Below are 20260 nucleotides of genomic sequence, written 5' to 3'. Positions count from 1 at the left end.
TATTTTGATTTAAATATAGAAAGTTTTGCTAATGTTAAAATAATATGTGAATATGCTTGTGTTAATATTTAGTCAACATTTTCAAATCGACGTTTCTATATTAAATATTACAACGTCCCTCGTCAGGCCTACGTTACGACAACTCGACTCGTGTTGCCATGCCGTAAAACAGTGCGTGCGACCTGCCAGTAGAGAAGACAGAAGGCCTAAAAGCTTATAAATTTATAGACGATGAAAGTAGGGTTGACGAAGCACACTTTCTATTTATAGGCAGTATTAAAGTATTTTTCACAATGATCATAGAAAATGTGGAAGCTTTCAAGTCGTGGCTGGCAAAACTCCTGGAGCCGATGTGAGTATTGAATTGAAATGACATTTAGCTCGCATGCTACGTTAGCTGGCGAGCCTGACCAGGGCAACATTGGAGCCGTGCTATAATCAGGGCCTTTGGAGGAAGAGAGCAGCTGTAATCCTTGCTCACTTAGCTCAGGAAATCCAAGTTTAACGTGCCTCATTTGGGGTAATTGTATATGTTTTTCACTAACATTTTGTAATAATTTGGTGTTAGATTTGGAGCACAAACTGTATCTTTATCACGACTCTGTAGGATATTATTAAGCTTCAAGACAAGACATATAACTTGTGGTTATTTTTCTACTTGTGGCTGCAGTACAAGCTAGCTGCAGTCCGCTTTTAGCTAGTAACTTGACTTTTTGAGTTACCATAGTTACACAATCGAGTGTTATGTGTTTGTATGTACGCAGACGTTTTAAGGGTTTTTAGAAACGAAATGAACCTAGTTGGGCACTTTAGTCACCATTGCTACGGTTTGATGTTTTTTTAATGTCTCTATGGAAACGGATGTTTCTAAAAATTTTAATAATTGGAAGTCAGTGGTGATGAATATAAAATTGTGAATCTGTGACCGTCATTCACTTGTAGCTTGATCATAGTTCTGTGGCGTCCCGAATGTTTTCAAGTTGTTTGCGTTGAATTTTATGATTAAGTACAATGGTTTTTCAAAGAGTCTTTGCCCAGTGATCTGTGTTGCTTCCTGCTACAAACGTTCACTTACGATAAAAATCCATCTGGTTAACGAAGTATGGATTTTTACATATGCATTTCACAACATAATTGTTTCTAAAAAAAAAAGTGCATTGAAGAAAGCAACTACTTCTGCTTGTGTTTACTTGAGTCAATGGTATCACAAGAGGAATCAGAGCTAATCAGCTGTAAATACTAGTAAACGAACTAACTCGGTTTTTTCCATTCCCACAATATTTGCACCTCTGCTCTTGAGCTTTAATATCTTGATCTCTAACATCTTTATCAGATGTGGTCTCAAAACGGAGTAAAAGTTCATCCAGCTGGCCAAATACATCACTGGCATAAAAGTTGGAAAGTATGAATAACTGATATTGTATGTGGCCGTATACATGTTGTTTCAAATCAGTTCTTTTTTATTTGCAATGTTGCAATAATTAAAATTGCAATGAAATTTGTGACTTGAGCTGAAATTCTTTGATAATGAAATTCAGATCTCACAGTCCTACTCCTCTCCATAAATCGTTTCCACATTTGTCTTTAATCTTTGTTAATTCCATGAAGTGTTCTTACATATGACTTGAAAATGTTGCTGCAGCGGTACACCATACAGATAAATACCTTTTAAAGGAGCTTCATATGTATTTAAAAAAAGAAAACAACATTTAAATTGAAGGGGGGCATTCAGTATGTTTTTAGTTGTTGGATTCTGAATTGAGAAAGAAGTGAATAATGAATAATTAATGTAAATTAATCACCCATTAACTTAGATTTACAGGTGACTGTACGTGACTCTAAAATAAGTTATGCTTAACAATTTTGATGTCAAAAATGATCTGAAAAGAAACAAAAATGTATTTGGTTTTTTTTTAAGCAGTTTTTTTTTTTACCTGTAAGGATAACAGAAAAAAAAACATCAAGTTGTTTTTGGTTTGATGCTTTGGGGTTCATGGAAACACTGATGGTTCTTAATATTTGTTTTAGTGTGTTGGCCAACAGCTTTTTGTGTGAGTTTGGAAAGTTTAAACTAAACAGCTGTGAGTCAAGATGCTTTGGGTCTGTTTGTACTTGATGTGTAGGTGGAGTGTATTTTGGACCCTTTCTTTAAACTGTTTTAAAGTGTAATCTTGTTAACCCCTTAACCCTTACTCCTGGAAAATACAATGGAAAAACGGCACACGAGCATTTTTAGACTTTTTGAATAAACATTACATCCCTTCTGACTTGCAGATGTGATGCTGATCCTGCTGCATTGGCCAACTATGTAGTGGCTCTTGTGAAGAAAGACAAACCAGAGAAGGAGCTGAAAGCGCTTTGTGCTGACCAGCTTGATGTCTTCTTACAAAAGGGTAAGAAGTTTGCATAAAACTTAAGTTAGCTGATTGGACGCAGAGAGACCTCCTTTTGCTGTTTAAAAAATGTGTGTTGCTTTCTCGGTTAGCTGAAATGGGAGGAAATAAAAAACCTAAAAACAATTAGTTTAGTCTTGCATCCCTTGTTATCCCCTGCTCTGTTTGGGTCTGTTTGTAGTTGATCAAGTACACATCAAGTAGTGACTGATGTATAATCAATTACATGTTGATTATAAAAGAATGGCATGCTCCCTTTTCAGAGGTATTAGTTTTCCATAAAACACAAAATTAACTTAAAGCTAAAATGACATCATAGAATCTGCTATTTGTTGCGTTTATGGACTAAAGAAGTGAAAGTTCTCATATTTTGTTGCATTTGACAGGCAGAGAAATAAGAGTTTTCCTTATTTGACCTTCCAATCAAAGGAAAATTTAACTTATTTAGCCATCACATGGCTAAATATATCTGGGTCACTTTGAAAATGTGGGTTATTTAAAAAAATAATAATTCCAACATATTGCTTGGGAGAGTTTTGATAAATTTGCTCATCCAGAAAGACATGTCAAGTGATTTACACTAAAAAACTCAAATATTTTTACCCACCTCATGCAAAATTAGTATTTGAAAAAGTTCTATCTCACAAGGTTAAATGGGTTACATATTAAACACAGCATTGTTTCAGATTATCTTCAGAGTGATTTGTAGTAACCCTTGTAAGAAATGATAAAAGTAATTTGCGTCAGTAATGGATAGTCAAACCTAGCTGTTCAGGGAGTGAGAAATTTGCATGCTTCAAAATGGCATCGTGTAAATAAACCATAACATTTCCAAGCTGAGTTAGCTTATCTCCCCTATGACCTCTAGAGGGAGACAGTGCTGTAAATGTTTGATTTTACTTTCTTTTTTTTTTTTTTGTATCACTCACATGTAACAATGACTTGTTATATCCAAACACTATTATTTTCAGAAAGTATGCTGAAGTTTGCTAATTGATGCTAGTTGTTTTGTTCTTTGAGAACATATAAGACAAATTTATTTACTGCATCACAAATGGTAAAAACAAAAATAATATATTTGAGTTTGTTTATATCGTATAACATTACAGATATTCACCTATTGCTTCTCTAGTGGCTGAAAAACATCTAGGATTTTTTTGTATTAGTTGTACTTCATGTATTTACATATTCACATTGTTTTTGTACTATATGACACTGTAATGTATTATACTGGGCTATACTGGGCTAAACATAGAAAGCATAGAATAAAATGAATGGTTTCTAACAAGACAATAGGCATATCATCAATGAAGAGTATTATTCAGTCCAACTATAAAACAAGCCACACATCTAACAAAATAAAAACATGTCCATTGCTTTAATTTTGCTTGTCTAGAAACCGTAGGATTTGTAGATAAACTTTTTGAGTCATTGACGACGAAGAGCTACCTGGGGAACCCTGCTGCCAAGGAGGGTCCAAAAGAGGAGGTGAAACCAGCGACTCTCAAGGTTGATGTTGTTGAGGTAAGAACAGTGGACAAGGACACATTTCCAAGATGAGTTTAAAGAGCTATAAAGAGAAAGCAACCTTTTCTTTTTAATATTTACATCAAAACAGATTTATATTTGAAATGTTGATCTTTTGAAATCTCTTCCTGTGTAACATAATCATTGTTTCCCTGAAGGCTGAAACTCCAGAGGAAGAGAGAGAAAACAGACGCAGGAGAAGTCCCCTGAGAAACCGCGCTGACTTCAACGAATCCAGGCAAGGCTGTGGCTTCAACTGTATTCTTCATATGTTGTTATATTTCTATGGCTACTTAAGAGCCTGATGGCTGTAGAGAGGTGTCTTATTGTACTTAACATCTGCAAACATATTGACAGTCTCTTTGACATAAATGCCTGGTTGCCCCCTGTAGCCCCCTTTGCAACAGGCCTAAATAACACATTTCTGTAGTAGAAATCCCTATTGTGACTTTTACATATATATAAACCTCCCTTAAAGTTTTCATTTCTGAAAATAAAGTTTTAAGAAGTGAATACTAAATTGAAACATTTTAACTGGATTAAGACCCAGAACAGATTAATCTTGGATGGAAGGATGACATTGTAATTTATTGAAATGCCCCTTCAGCCCGTTTTGATAAAGGTATTAAGACGTTTATCAAAAGTCTTTCCTTTTGGCAAATTGCTCAGCTAGCTGTTTCATTCAAACACGTTCCCTCTAATAAACCCTGCAGGAGCCGCGAAGACAGGAGGCGAGATGAGCGCAAACGCCGAGACTTCGAGCGGCACAGCAAACCCGGTGAAGCCCACCGCGAGCGAGAGCGCCACGAGCGGCGCAGAGGCAGCCCCCGGGGGAGGAGCTACAGCCGGAGCCGCAGCCGGAGCAGGAGCGGCAGCCGAGGGAAGAGCAGGGACCGGGAGCACAGAGGAGGCAGAGGTGAGAGAGGAACGGAGCCAGTGTTCCCACACAAGCCCAGATAAAGTCACAGGGGACCAGACCCAGGTGTGCAGCAGCTCTTTAACTGTGCATCAGTGATGTAGAAGAGCTGCCAGGAGCATCCTGGAGCTGAGCTGGTTTGGACTGTTTAGAGAAGATCGAATGTAGCGGATTGTATTGTTTTTAGTTGCATTGTCGAGACTTAACAGGACAATGTGGACAACTTTGCAGTCACATCACTGGGGATTCCATAACATGGGCTGGAATTGGATAAATTACCCACAAGGTTAAGCTTGTGCATTACGAGAAGTTGCTGTTTTTAAAATGGCACTTTAAACTCTTCAGTCTTAGATTAGGTTTATCAATAGATTTTTCAAATGTTTCTTCTTGTTTTTAACAGATTTCAAGTCAAAGTTTGAGGTGGAAAGAAAGGACAATGATGGATACAACACTACGCAAACATCCGGCCCCCAGCAGCAGCATCCACCGCCTCTGTTGCCCCTTCCCACCCCTCCGCATCCGCATCCCTTCTCTGCTACCTCGTCTGCTGGAGTCGGAGGGGTTCCTGTCGTGACTCCGGCTCACCTGCCCGACAGCACTACAGACAGCTGGTCCAGCTACTACATCGCTCAGCGGCAAGACAGCGTTGGAAAGCCCTTCGGTGGCAAGAATACTCCGCTCAAGCAGCGATGCAGGGACTATGATGGTAGGAGCTGAGTTTATGTTTTTGTCAAAAAAAAAAGGGGAAGCACAGTTGAAGGTCTTACTTAGAAAAGTTTAGCTGTATTAGGGTTAGTATAAAGCTGGCGTTTCACTTTCCCTCAAGGGTTCAGGCCCTTGTTGAGTCTCTTTACTAATGACCACTGTTTAGCGCACTGTCCTTTGTCCCCAGTGGGTGGTAGCACAGCGCTAGGCCTTCTCTGCACACACAGGGGAGTTTAAACTTAACCCTCCGTCCCTGCAGCTCTCTGCTGTCACAGCGCTCAAACAGCCACTGGAGACCTGCTGCTTTAATGAGGCTGTGGGGTAAACGCACACTGGATGTGTTAACCTACCTTTTGTCCTCAGCATTTGTTTTTTATTTAGTCACCTTGGTCAGTGTTGATGCTCTTGTGGTGGATTTTAAATTTGGAACTGATCCTGTTGGGATTGACTTATGTTTTTGTGTCTGTTTTGCTCAAACAGAGAAAGGATTCTGCGTCCTTGGTGACATGTGTCCCTTCGACCACGGCAGCGACCCTCTCATCGTTGATGATGTCACCCTGCCCAAAATGATTCCTTTTCCGCCTCCTCCCGTCATGCCTCCTGCCGGCATGCCCATGCCCCCCATCACTGAGCCGCCCCCCTCACTCAGGATGCCAGCGATGCCCCCCTACGCCCAGCCACCACCACCAGGTGTCTTCCCAATGACAGGTGAGTTTTAGTGACACTTATTTTGTATCTTTTTTTTTTTGTCTCCTCCTTTGACATTTCTTTTTTTTTTTATCATGTGTCTTCTTAAAAACAGTTTCTCTGTGTTTAGCCCATTGCTCTCTTTACCCTGGTATAAATAATCATCCTGGCTCATCAGAATTTAGTTGTAGTAATTTGATGAGCCTAAAATGCCCCTTAACACCTGAAGTTACACTCAATGCAGTTAGCAGCTTCACATGTAAATAAACTTTAGTCGCATGTCGGTGTGTGCTGTCAGCTGAGGGTCCACTATGGGAAACTCTGTGGATGTTTCCTTATTGTCTCAGATGCATTCAGTCACTTGATCTACGTTATTATTCCAGGGTTTCTACTCAGTTTGGAAGAGTCTGGAAATGTCTGGAATTTGGTCTTATGTATAAATAATAGTATGTCCTCAGGATGAATGTTGGAGCCAAGATGTGAACAAAATCTTTTAGACTTTTCTGATTTCTGATAGATTTTTGGGTAACTCTATGCTCTCACTTATTGGTTGTGGTTGCTACTTTTCATGGGTCTTCTACTCTTTAGGTTTTGGCCCAAATAGTTAGGAATCTTTTAAAACTTTAAAGAGATTATACCTCATATTTCTATAGATGTTTTTTCCATTTGTCTATGTAAATTTTATGTAAAAACTACTGGAATGCCAATATTTCTTGGTTTTTGTATAGAGTGAATTAATTTTTCAGTGTAGAAAACAACCTCATACACTGTTGTACATGTGATACATCTGAGACATTGGATTGGACCTTTGTCTCCCCAGGACCCCCACTGATAGCTACCAGTGGGATCGATACCCCCAACCATCAATCTGCAATCACTTCTTCTCCCCCCATTGGACCACCTGGAGTGGGGCTCCCATCTACTCTTCCTCCTCCTCCTCCTCCTGCTCCTCCTCAGCCTCCTTCCTCGTCCTCATCTGTGTCTCTGCGGCCCCAATATGTCCAGTCTGAATGTAAGCAGAAATGCTTTTCCTATTCAGATTGGGACCATGTGGCTTTTTGTTTCAGTTTCTGTTCTTTATTTCTCTTCTTTTTCTTTATGTTGACTTTTCTGTTCACACAGTAGATTTTTCTGCTGACTAAGTAATGTTTTACACACTATGGGGATTTTGGTTATTTAATTTTATTGTGGATGAGCTTCTTTGCATGTTCTTTGAGTGTTGCAGTATCGCTTGCTGGCCATTAGGTGGTGGTGTTTATTAATCTTAAAGATAAGTATTTCTAATGCGACAGTTTGCAGCTTCCATAATTCAGATTCTTGATAGTTGTATAAAATATAGTTTTTCTGTTCCAGTTGAACTCATTTGCTTTCAGATCTCTTGTTTTAATTCTACCACATGAAGCTGCAGCTCACACTAATAATCTTTAGCATTTTGCTATAAATACTTTTCTCTTGTTTTATATGTAGGTGTTTCTTAAGAACTTGGGCATATATGGAAGCTCCAGCTTTACTTTAGGTTTTAGTAAATAAAATATTTTAATCTTCATTACTTCCATTTTGTAAATTCATGTTTATCTCTTTTTAGATAACTATGATCCGGAAGGCTACAACCCAGAATCTCCAGGACTGACCGCTGCGGGTCGTAATACTTATCGGCAGTTTATTCCCCGAGTCCAGACCCAACGCTCCAACCTCATCGGCCTCACCTCCAGCGAAGGACAAGGATCCAGAGGTAACAGCTGTGGTCTGTACCAGATGACCCAGTCTTCAGAAAATCAAGTTTATTCCACGCCGTCCACATAAATCCTAAAACATTATTACTGTGTCTCCAACACAATAAAGATGAAATGCAGTCAATATGACATCTTTTGATTTATCACTTTTTAACTAAAAAGCATGTTTTGTCTTTCTATTTCCTCTTCTAGCTGCCAACATAGTGATCCAAACAGAGCCAGCATCTGCATCCAACTCTCCTGGAAACAATGTGTCTCGCTTCAACACTGAACAGGACAGCAGGAAGAGGACGATGGGAGCCAGTTTAGCCGATGGTCCAGCAGCTAAGAAACCCTGGATGGAGAAGTAAGGAGTCACAGATTCACGCAAACATGAAGAAAATATAGAATAACAGAATAAGATAAACACAGAAGCCATATTTTCCCTACATAGGAAAGGTTTATTTAAAAAAAATAAAATTTTTAAGATTCTTAAAATTACTTATCAGGCACAAAGCTGCTACATCTTTCCTTATGAAAACCTCGGACAATTTAATCATAGTGTTTGTAAAGTCTAAAGCATAAATCAAACATTTTAAAAGGTTTTCTCATTAGTTTGAATTCCTAGTTATTGTTGTTTTTATTTCTTGAATATTGCATTGGATCATATGGATGTTAAATATGTTAGAAAAACAAACATGCTGTCATAGGATATCCATGTTTTTTCACATGAATGTACTTCTAGTATTTAATTGCAGATGCTGCACTTTGATATATATTATAACTTTATTATAGAGCATAAACTGTAATCTTGATTTTAATCTTATTTTAAACTACGTCATTCTTCACTGTTAAATATAAAATACATTTCTGTGTAATTAATTAATTTGGAACAGAAAAGAGAGAAAACTAATACATACAATCTGTCTACAATGAGTTTTTTTATCTTTTTAAATTTTCTTGAGGTATATTTGTTCTTTTGGTCAAAAAGTCAGCTCTAAAAACAAGTTATTTCTAAAATGAATGTCACTGCAATTTTTCTGTTGTTTCAGGCCAGATTTTGCTGGTCAAGGTAAGAATATTTTTCCAAAGAGAAACCACTACGTGAACACAAAGCTGGAGGTGCGCAAGATCCCACGGGAGCTGAATAACATCACCAAGCTCAACGAGCATTTCAGCAAGTTTGGAACCATCGTCAATATACAGGTGCAGTATTTATTGGATGCAATAAAGCAGATGAAAAGTGATAAAGATTAGAGCAATAGAGAACTTTATGTCCTGCTGACCAGTTCACTTTCACTCTCTCCCCAGGTTGTGTTTGGCGGCGACCCAGAAGCCGCTCTGATCCAGTACACAAAGAACGAAGAGGCCAGACGGGCCATATCCAGCATCGAGGCCGTCCTCAACAACCGCTTCATCCGTGTGTACTGGCACCGGGAGCCCAGCACCAACACCGCTGGTCAGGAGCCCACCTCAGGGAGCCAGGGGATCGGGTCGGTGCCAGGCCAAGGCCTGCCGCACAGCAACATGCATAAGGTTAGCTTAAAGAGCTAACACTAAAGAATCAAAAAACCTTCATCTCAAAAGGAGAGACACAGAGCCTTATGTACAAAATAGATGTTTATACAGCAGTCTGTGTGAAGATTCCTAGTGTTGGTCTGAGATTTCCAAAAGATGGCCAACATTTCCAGGATGATCCCTTTTTTTTTTTTTTGTTTGTTTTTTTTTCCACTTGCTGAAGAAACATTTATGTGCTGGAAAAGTGTCTCATGTTTTGTTCTTAGGCCTGTTTAAAAACAGCGACACCTGGCGGCCAAATAAAGCCAAAACAATTCAGCAAATGAAGCCGAACTCCTGGCAGTGGAAATTAAAAATTCAGACTATGTTATTTTAACCTGCTGCTGATTTGGTCAAATGATCATACATTTGATGTTTAGCATCACTTATGCAGCCAAAGTACAACGAGGTTCTTTGTTAAACTGAGTTAAACATTTTTTTCCAGAAATGCCTTTATGTATGCAATGTATGCACACACACATTGGCCAACATGCATGGTACTTTGCAAAACATTGCAGACTGGAACAATGAAACGCTTCATAGCATTTCAAAGTGAAGCTTTAAATGCTATTGATTTTCTGATGGTGCTGTTTTGAGAAAAGCTGCAGCAAGGCAGAGTGGTGCCAACGCTGAAGCCTCGGTATCATTATTTTTAAGAATGACACTCATACTGAAAATGTCGTAAGTCTTCTTACCTTAGAAACAACTTCCATGTCAAAGACTTCTGATTCTTCAACTCAGGAAAGTGTACAAATGCTTCTTTCTCTGATAGACAGTTCATATCTGCCCACAGAAAACTGTCACAGATTTCAGTTTGCAAACAGTCAAGAAAACCTCAGCAAACTCTGCTGGTCAAGCTAATAGTCATCCAATTTCAGGTCGCCAGTTGATTTCTCTTTGAATTTCTTAACATTTTTAATTTTCTTTCTTTCTTTTTTTGCCTTTTTCTTAATGTTTCTGCAGGGGATTAAACAACACAGTCCAGGTGCCTATGTGCTGAACAAGACTGTACCCAAGCATCACCTGAATGCAGCACCTGGAACCACAATCGCAACAAAGACGAACGGCATGAATCCAAACTCTGACGCTCTCACTGTACGCCTTTATTCTCCTCATCTGTATACAAAAATAAGTTTGCTGATGTTTTTTTTGTGTAAAGATATATAATTTAACTAATGATGCAGCTTTAAATGGCTGTACTGAGCCACAGTGGTACTCTGGACGTCAGACATCATGTAAACCCTCAAGGAGCCAAATTAAAACGTTTTTATGTCTTTAATATTTTTAGAACATGTCATCTTCTGCACAATTTTAAGCTTCATTAAGCTTGTTACGAGCCATTTTTTAGGATTGCGTTCCAAGCTGGTGGTTCCAGGGAATGCCTTTCTACTGTGACGTAAAGTTTACAGCCGTGTGTATTCCTGTAGTGATGACCTACATGGTTCTGTTTCTTTTTCCTCTTCTTCTTCTGACATGTAGGTGGCACCAAACACCCAGAAAGGCCCCTACACACCTACAGCTGCCAAATCCTCCTCAAAGAGCCTTGGGAAAACTGGAAAAGTCCTGGAAGTGCAGGAAGCTATTAAAAAGAAGCAAGTAAGTAGCATAAATATTTTTTATTTGCTAACATATTCCAGAATAGATGCAAAAGATCGAGTATTTTGTTTGTGAAATATTTTTTTACTGATAGCTAGTAGTGTGCTAAGGGCTTGTTTTCTGTTGTAGGAGGCGATGAAACTCCAGCAAGACATGAGGAAAAAGAAACAGGAGATGCTGAAGACGCAGATCGAGTGTCAGAAAGTAACATGCCCTCTTTTGTTTTCTCTCCACTGAGTTTTGACACGACCTTTGCTCTAAGGTTTTCTCTTGCCTTGTGTTCTTGATTGCTTTCAATTAATTTTCCTCTTACTGCTTCTCCTTAAGGCTTTGATCAACCGCTTGGAGAAAAACCGAGCGATGAAGCCCGAGGAGCGGGCCAACATCATGAAAACCCTCAAGGAGCTAACAGAGAAGATTACCCAGCTGCAGAATGAAATGAACCCCACCTCTCAGGTCTCAAGTGGCAAAACCAACCACAGCCAACCTAAGACTAAAACTGATGTAAGTTTAGAAATACATGTCTATGCTGTACAAATACTTTTAAGTTTTAAGCTCTACTAAATAAGTAGTGGTACTTTGGTAATCCTTAAAATCTCTTTTCTTTTTCTTCCGTTGATTTACTTTATGGAGTAAACGACCAGATAATCAGGGTGTTTTTATATGTCTTGGTTTTCTTCTCAGGCCCAGAAGGAGTTGCTCGATGCTGAATTAGACTTTCATAAAAAAATTAGCTCTGGAGAAGACACAACAGACCTTAAGAGAAAACTTGTGGAGCTACGGGTGGAGGTACAAAAATTACACTGACATCATTTTCTAAACACAGTCCTAAAAGTACATTTTAATGCTTAATTTGTTGATATAAATCAACCCTAAAGGAGTAAAAATTTAAATTAATTAATACTAATCTGAACAACCGGAGTGTTGCCCCATATATATCTGAAGGTTCCCCAAACAGGGACCACAGACACACACAGACAACATCAGACGTTTTTGGTTTCCGCAAGCTGAATTTGAGGATGTGATTCTGAGAAATGTCAGAGAGGAAGTTTACTGATAAGATTACTTTTTTTTTTTTTACTTTTTCTCTCCCACACATGCATAAATATGCAACAAAAGTAAATATATACAGCAAAATCCTAACAAAATAAATACAAGAGATAGCTTGGTCTTTATTGAGCTCCTCAGCTTCTGTCAGACATAATAGTTTGGCTTGTGCATGTGAGAAAGACATCATTTGAGTCGGTAATGTGGGTTCAGTTAAAACCTTAGGGGAAAGAGAGAAAGCTGTTGGATCAGTATGAGACTGAAGGTGTGATGCTGCAGCATCCCAGTATTGAGACGTAAACCAAAAATCTACATGATCGAATTATTTTTTTACGTAAATAAGAAAAGCAACAGAAAAACTTCTACAGGAGCACAAAACAGATTGCATAATACAGCAACAATAGGGTGCAACATTGATTTTCATCATCTTTCTGATTTGGATAAACAAGCCACAGGGGGAAAAAATATGTCTGTATTTGGAGTGATCCTGGTGTAACAAGAAGTAATAAGTCATGCAGTCAGTCTATATGCTGATAACGAGCTTTCAGTTGGTAGCTTGTAGCTGCTCGTTGGCTGATTTTAGTTTTCCAACCACAGTTTTAAAGCAGAGCTGAGTAGATGCAGTTCCACCAGGTGTTTGCTAATTGCTGCTGCCACTAGTCTGGAGGAGTTGAGTGGGAGAGGGGTGTTCTGTGGTTGGGAGCTGAAGCTCCAAAGCAGAGCTTTAGGGAAATGGGAGCAGGCGTTAAGACACCCCCAAATGGTTGCCATGGGAGATTCAAGGATCCCCATGAATGAGTCAAAGCGACACTCTGGGTAGGTGTTTGATGAGAGAATGATGATATAGCATGATGTAAAGCTAAAACAAAATTGCCCCAACGTCCGCCCATTAAAAAAGGTCTGTATTTCAAATATTTTAACAGTTTTGCACACTTGAGTCCCGTGAATTAATTTTGATTGCTTTAGTGTTTGGTTTTCTGGTGTGTTTTAAAACAAACAAGCATAAGCAATTAAACAACAAGAGAGTGTTTCAGACAAGTGGGGTGAAAAATGCCAAGAGTCTGCAAAGCCGGGATCAAAGGGGGTCAATAACCAATTAGTCAGAACATTCTTTGTATTTACTGCAACAAATTGTTTTCTTTTTACTCATGTTAGTGTTATCAGGTTCCTCTTTGATCACTTTTCCCAGACCATCCACAGTGAGTGTACATCTAAATGTACTGTAAATACAGACCCTAATGGGTTTAGTCCCTCAATCAGCACATCATCAACTTAGCTTTAGTTTGCAACACCCTGTGTCCCTCTTCCTTGCTTCATCCCAGCAGTCCTTAATTACCTGGTTGTTAAAAATGCATATTCTCTGCCCCCCATCCCGCCTCATCCATCCAAGCCCAAACCTCTTTCTGCACATTAAACCGCAGCCACTTAAGCAACCCCAGAGGAGCAGCCGCTAACGAAGCCAAATCAGACACAAGTCCTTACACTGATGTGGACCCGTCTCATTAAAGTTTGAGCTGCTGGTCTGTGTCGGAAAATCACGGAATGACAATTAAAGGCAGAAGTGAGGCAGGAACAAATGGAGAAGAGACGGGCTGTTAGGTTGTGGAGTGGTTAAGAAGTGAGATGACATGTTAAAAATGGAGGAGGGACAGCTAATGGTGAAGTGGGAGAGCAGAACGCATACAGGCCCTTCCAAAAGTATTTACACCCCTTAAACCTTTTCTTAAATGCATTTTATTTGAATTTCATGTGATAGGCAAAGTGAAATAAGTGCTTAATTGTGAAGTGGAATGAAAATAATTCATACGTTTCTGAAAAGTGTGGCATGCTGCTATCAGGTTTGGACAGAAATAGAAATTTCTTCCCATGTCGCTTTGCTTTGTGTAGACACTTGCAGTCAAATCTGACTGACCTGGAGCTATTTAGCCACACATTCTTAATGTTATTTAGTCAACAACTTTAACTAGGCCATTCTAACCACAGTGTTCTTTGAGCAGACCCCTTCTATTGTGTCTCTGGCTCTATGTTTAAGGCTCTAGTGGAAAATCATGTTTAAACCTCTACAGTTTCATTCCTGATCTGTCTGCTGTTTTCTGTGGTCCTCATGATGCTGTTTGTTTAGGGATATTCTCTGACACATTACCTGCAAATGTTGGGGTGAAGATCCAATTAGGGGTCACAAATCGATCATTGTAGGGTCTTTAGATCCTCTTCAGAAATGAAAGTAAATAATGAGAGATAATTGTTAAACATAATCATGCTACTGGTGTTGGAAAAGATTAACAAACAGTGCTTATGAATAAATGACTTAAAGAAATGACCTCTGTTTAATAACTTAGTAAAATACTAATCTGATACGATGACTGTGCTTTTTTCCCAATTTAGTTACTTTGTGCCTGGAAGAAAATAAGCAACCAGTCTCTTTCTTTTCTTTAGGCGAAGCGACTCGGTCTCATCATCCCACCACCGGGTCGAGGCAGAGGCCGAGGGAAGATGGCGCCGGATCCCGGGGCGATGCACGCGGGCCGCGGCAGGAGCCGAAGCCGAGAGATGATGACTCGCGGTGGAGTCGTAAACCGCATGGTCGTCGACCACAGGCCCAGAACACTCGCTATTTTAGGAGTCGCGCAGGAGGAAAAGGAAGAGCTAATGCTTCATTTCACGGTGTGTAATTACACAATTTCACAGAACTGTCCACAGGAATTGTCTGTAATTGTTGTGCTAAGCTTTTTCTCTTGCTTTCAGAAATTTGGGGAAATTGAAGAACTGCGCTACCAAGATGCCAACACCGTCATCATGACCTTTAAGACGCGAAGCGAAGCAGAGAATGTAAGCTGCACGCTCCAAATAAGGCCAGATTCTTTGTGCTTTTTATGTTTTTGAAAATAATCAGTGTATTTTGTATTCTAGGCAGCAAATCAGGGAGCTAAGTTCAAAAGTCGCGTTCTGCAGATTTCCTGGTACAAGCCCAAGTTATCGTCCGTTACATCTGAACCTGAGGCAGAAGAGACTAAAGACGAGGAGAAGGCGGTACGGCACATCACACACACTCAGTTCAGGCCGAGCGTTAGGCTTTGACACAGTTTTTCAGAAAAGTTGGTGAACTTTTCTGAAGTTTTAGTTATATTCACAGGTTGGAGTTGGATGTTTTTAGTGCTTGTGAATTTTTCACTGCTGCTCCCAGAGAGGGGGAACCTCTCTGTGCTAAGAGCATTCCAGCCTCTTGAGTAAAACTGCATTAAAATCAGGTGAAATCCTCCTACTATGGTTTCTTTTAGCTGTTTAAGGGTGGATTCTTTACCGTATCACTTTAATGTGTTTAGCTCTTTTTTAAGAAGGCTATTTATTTATTTATTTTTTTCCGAGGTTCGGTTTGTTTTTTAGGATTAATTTAGCTATCACTACATCTCCGTCAGTCTGCATGCAGTTGGTCTTCTCTCAGAGCCGTGGCCAGAATCCATGGACACGTTTTTGTCTGAGACAGAATTTGGTTCAAGACTTTTCCAGGACCAAGTGTTGAAAAACAGAGAATGAGTTTAGAAAAAATATTTGTATTTGTAATCATTCTTTATCCCGTAGTCTGAATGTTACATCTACCCTTCCTTTAATCCTTCTGTTTGTTTTTCCTGACCTTCTGTGTTTCAGTCATTCCTTTCTTCCTTATGACTTATCCTCCATCTTTACTCCTTCTTTTTCACTTTCTTACAGCTTTCCTTTCTACTTTCCCTCCTTCAGTCATGTTTTCTTTTTCTTATTTCTTTGTAATTTGTTCCCACATTTCCTTCTCATTTGTCTTTCCTTCCATCCGTCCACCTCCTCTCTCTCCTCCTTTTAATCCTTACTGTCCATATTCCATCCTTTCATGTGTCCTTCCTCCTTTACCTGCACATATTTTCTTTCAGTCATTGGTTTCCATTTGTACATTCTTCCTTTTTCCTTTCTTTCATATGTGTTGTTTTTCCTTTTTTTTTCTTTTTTGTGTCCTTCCATGCCTCCTTATGTTCTTTCCTTAAGCCATTTTCTTAATGTCCCTTTGCTTTATCTACAAAGCAAAGGGACATAAGGTTCTCAGAACTGTAAAGTTCTTTGAAACTTTACAGTTTGTGTGAAGTGTCTCTCAAAGTGAAATGCTACATTTCTAAAATATGTTAAAACCAGAACAACATAAAGATGCTTACTTGGTGTGTTTTGATCTGAACAGAAGGAAGCAAGCTCGTATCTCCCAGGAAACGAAGAGGGGAGGGAGGACGAGGAAGAGGAGGAAGATGACGATGAAGACGACGAGAATGAGAGCCGGTCTTGGAGACGATAAGGAGGCCGATGTGTCCCTGCATGCCCTCCAGTGGATTCAGTTCTTTTTTATTATTTTTGCCCTGCATACAAGGAAACAGTTTTTTTTATTTACATTAATTTTAGATTTGAGTTAAAGGAAAACATATTTTCTTTGTGAAAAACAAATAAAAAAACCTTAGAGGGTCATTAGTTTTTGTATCCCTCGATGAAACATGAACAACAATCTCACTTTTGCTGAGAGTGATAAATGTTTTGCTCTTATAGATAGAAAAATCTATGTATGTTGTAGTGTGCTTATCAGATGATTAATATCAGTAATGCACAACATTTGTGTCTACTGTGAATAGGTATTTTTATACATACTGTATTTAAGCTTTTTCTCACCAGTTTTTTGTAAGGAAAAAAAAAAGATGAAACAAAACAATCTCACCCTCAGTTCAGGGACAGCCATTCCATCACCAGTAGAAAGTTCTCTATTGCTTTCAGAGAGAGGTCTGTTTATTTTATTTTTTGTCACCACATCGATGCACTGTGTTGTACCTGGTCTGGTTTTCAATTTCACTCTACTCTCAGTGGGTTTTTTTTTTTTTTTTTTTTCTGGTAGTAATTACCCCCAAAAAAATGTTAAAGATCTTAAGTATTTTTGATTCCATATGTTCGATTTGGCACGCCCAGCACATCCAGGTTCTGTAGAACCGTAAGAGAGAGTGTGCAGGTACTGACGGATCCTGGTGCAGCAGATCAGTGTTCACAAATTACAGTTTCTGTGTCAACTGACAGATTTGTAGCATATATCCCCCGTTTTTCCCTCTTTAGTTTTCTTTCTCGCTCGGTCCAGTGCCACTCTGTGTGAAAACACATCCACACATTAAGAGAGGGTGGAAAATCCTCACTTGTTGAGCTGGTCGGATCACCTATTTCCAAAATGTGACATCCATAGACAGGTGTTTGAATGTAGTACTGAACATTTTGATTTTATTATAAAAAAATATATGTGTGTAATTTCTTTGCCTTAAACTATCAGCTCATTGCTGAGTTTTTACAGGATTTGTGATTTACTTTTGTAAATTTTGTAAATGCTTTGAAGAGAAATTACTGTTAACTTTGGATTTTCTTTTTTTTTTGTCATTTTTATTGTTTCTCACAAATGGCAGGATTGTATATCAGGTAGAAGAGGTCAAGCATGAGTGCATAATGTTGCCTATGTGTTGAACAGTCCACCCTGTTTGGTTTCCTTCTACTCATCTAAGTAGAGTGTTTGCTCTAAACCAGTTCTCAGAGCCGCTCTGAGTTGTTAAAACACTTTTGAAAGACACTTGAGTCACGCAGCACACCCTAACTTATTTGCATGAGTGCAGCGCTGTCTCACATTGTCAGTGTTCAAAACCTGCTTAGGTGTGCAAGCTTGACAACTGAAGATTCTGCTCCCTGTTTTTGCCTTTTTATAACATACTGTGTTCCAAAGTTATCTGGATGGGATGAGCTCAGTTTGCTCAAATAAAAGCAAGATGACTTTAAATGCCCCTTCAGCAGATAATTGTTTACACTTCAATAATCAGAACTCAACTCAGTTGAACATATCCAGAATGAAGCCAAGCTAAAGGTGAGATTAACTTATTAGCAGACATAATTTTGCCTGCTTGTAAATACATTAGCTCCACAACAGTGGCACAACTTAGGAGGCTACAAAACTATTTTAAACACGTTTCAGCCTCAGTGAAGTTTGATAAGAACCTGATGTGTTTCATTTTAGATCTTTAACATTTATTTCACTTTGACACAAAGAGGTTTAAGTGTTGTGATTTTGGATTTTTTTTTTGTCTTCTCTCATTTGAGTAAACAGATTCTGAGCATCTCCCAGTTTTTGTACAGTCTTCTGTAATGCTACTATCACCCAATAGTGTACAAAATGTAAAATGTTTATTGGATAATAGTTTTGGATTTGTTACTGTTTATATTTGCAGGATGTGTGTGTATTTTCTTCATGTATTTTATTTGTATAAATGGATTTATAATTTACTAGCATGTTTGCTTTTGCCAATAAAGACAAAGGAATGGGGTGCTTGTAAAATGATAAAAAAAAAGAAATTAAATCATTGGATTTGGAAAAGAAAAAAGTAAGTTAAAGAAAATTGAGCAAAAAGATGAGAATATTGGCTGTGGGGAGAAAAAAGATGCAAGCAAAAGCATTCCAGAAAACATTACCTTTAAAATAATGTGTGGTCTCCTTCATTGTATTTTTTTATTTTATTGCTTCCCATGCTTCAATTGAGCATCATCACCCAAGTATTGATGTGCTTCTACTTTGTCAGACATATTTTAAACTGATTGATAAAATTGGTGAAGTTCTAATGTGTTTTAGCCTCAATGCTAAAACACATTAGAAAAAGTGACATTTTATTCAAAATCTATCTACAGAAAGTGAGGAAAAAATGGAACAGATTCTTCCAAGTTTTTTATTACAAAATCAAGCTTTTACTGAAAATGCTGGAGAATTTATCATTGCTCTGAAGCACTGAACTAATGTTTACCTGTAGAACCACTTTTTAAACACCCATTACATCTTCAGCATAGGGCAGCATGGTGTTTTGTAATATTTAGTATATTTTTTATATTGTAAAACCATACTAAATATTAATGCTAGTGTCTGAATATAAGTTGCATGCACTAACTTTGAAAAGGAAAAAAGGGGAGGAACACCTGCTGTCTGTAAGTCCCACATCTCCATGATATAGTTACATAGATATTTTATTTTATTTTTTTACTTTTTAAATAGAAAATGTACCATAATTACTCTTTCCCAACAGTGCCTGTGAAAAAAGTGGCAGCTTATAGTTTAGAAATGATGGCATTCGAACTGATCCATGACCTCTGTTTAGCAGTAGCTGGAGCTGGCTCTACAGTTTTAAAAAGAAACAAATGATAAAACTTCTCTGTTTAACTCTACCTCCAGAGTTTGCAGATGTGATATGCAGACATTTTACAGTTTAATAAAATGTTTTTAGAAAGTGACTGTAACTTCTCAGGGATGCAATATTTACCAAACACTGAAAAGAATTGGTATGATGTGCATGTCCTCAATGAGCTGTGCCACACATGAATAAAGTCAAACTGTATTCCTTCTCTGTTCCAGTCATTTGCAAACAGATCGATTTTATGGCAGACAAAACGTAGCATTTTCAGCACCAAGAGCTGAGGTTTTCCAGTCAGAACCAAAGCTTTATCAAACCCTGTCACAACCGTGCCTCTCTGAAGCATGTGCATGTTTGGGTTTATGTTTGGCTGCAATATGTTTGCATGGTGAGAAAAGGTTGCCTGTTTTAATCTGCGTAATGAATGAGAAGATGCCACCATGGTAATGGATGCCTGCCACCATGCTGCTGAATTATTCAGAGTCTGGGGAACTGGAGAGGCGGCTGGCAGGATCAGATAGACCCGATGTGTCATCAGCCCGGCCTCTGTCCACATGGCTCCTCTTTCGGTCCGTCCATCCGGGTCTCTGAGTTTTAACCAGGCAGCCACATGAGAAGTCGGGTAAAGCAGCAGCTCCAGAGAACTGAGCATTCACGTCGAGAGGAGCCAGGCCAAGGCCATCGGGTCAAGGCTTGTCATTAAAGTGCAGGCTTACACAGCACCACAGTCTAAACAATGAACATTTATGTTCTTCAGTTTATTACAGTTTGCATAACAATTACTGTTAGGAAGATGGTTTTTCAAAATAAAAATATCCAAAAAGTGTAAAATGTGTTTTTTATTCAGCCATCTTGAGTGAATAATTCTTTAGAACAGTCTTTGCTGCATTTACAGCTGTGGTAATTAAGCAAACT

The 20260-nt window shown here is 38.7% G+C and overlaps 1 protein-coding gene across 2 annotated transcripts; it reads left to right on the top strand.

Moving 5' to 3' along the window:
- Positions 1–33: 33 nt before the first annotated feature.
- rbm27 (RNA binding motif protein 27) lies at positions 34–18649 on the top strand. Of its 2 annotated transcripts, XM_015011173.2 has the most exons (21): positions 34–352; positions 2275–2393; positions 3790–3917; positions 4079–4158; positions 4634–4836; positions 5237–5542; positions 6022–6249; positions 7049–7240; positions 7814–7960; positions 8154–8307; positions 8993–9146; positions 9252–9476; positions 10461–10592; positions 10977–11093; positions 11223–11297; positions 11421–11597; positions 11778–11882; positions 14577–14804; positions 14886–14969; positions 15051–15170; positions 16342–18649. In XM_015011173.2, exons 1-21 carry the CDS (start codon positions 294–296, stop codon positions 16450–16452), a joined length of 3144 nt encoding a protein of 1047 aa, XP_014866659.2. In that variant the 5' UTR covers positions 34–293; the 3' UTR covers positions 16453–18649. The 2 variants fall into 2 exon arrangements, with proteins under 2 accessions (XP_014866659.2, XP_087868887.1); XM_088012761.1 differs by lacking the exon at positions 7049–7240.
- Positions 18650–20260: the final 1611 nt, after the last annotated feature.

The sequence above is a fragment of the Poecilia mexicana genome, unplaced genomic scaffold (genome assembly GCF_051168715.1).
Source record: "Poecilia mexicana isolate PSO_F unplaced genomic scaffold, ASM5116871v1 scaffold_14, whole genome shotgun sequence".
Taxonomy (NCBI): domain Eukaryota; kingdom Metazoa; phylum Chordata; class Actinopteri; order Cyprinodontiformes; family Poeciliidae; genus Poecilia; species Poecilia mexicana.
The sequence above is the reverse complement of the archived record's forward strand: the minus strand, read 5'-3'. Positions and strand labels throughout refer to the sequence as shown.

What these genes read in the sequence shown, in the direction of transcription:
- rbm27 (XM_015011173.2), top strand. Translation starts at nt 294, where the DNA reads ATGATCATAGAAAATGTGGAAGCTTTCAAGTCGTGGCTGGCAAAACTC. An exon ending in GCAAAACTCCTGGAGCCGAT is followed by an intron (nt 353 to 2,274) that starts GTGAGTATTGAA and finishes TCTGACTTGCAG; the next exon opens with ATGTGATGCTGATCCTGCTG. An exon ending in GCGATGCAGGGACTATGATG is followed by an intron (nt 5,543 to 6,021) that starts GTAGGAGCTGAG and finishes TTGCTCAAACAG; the next exon opens with AGAAAGGATTCTGCGTCCTT.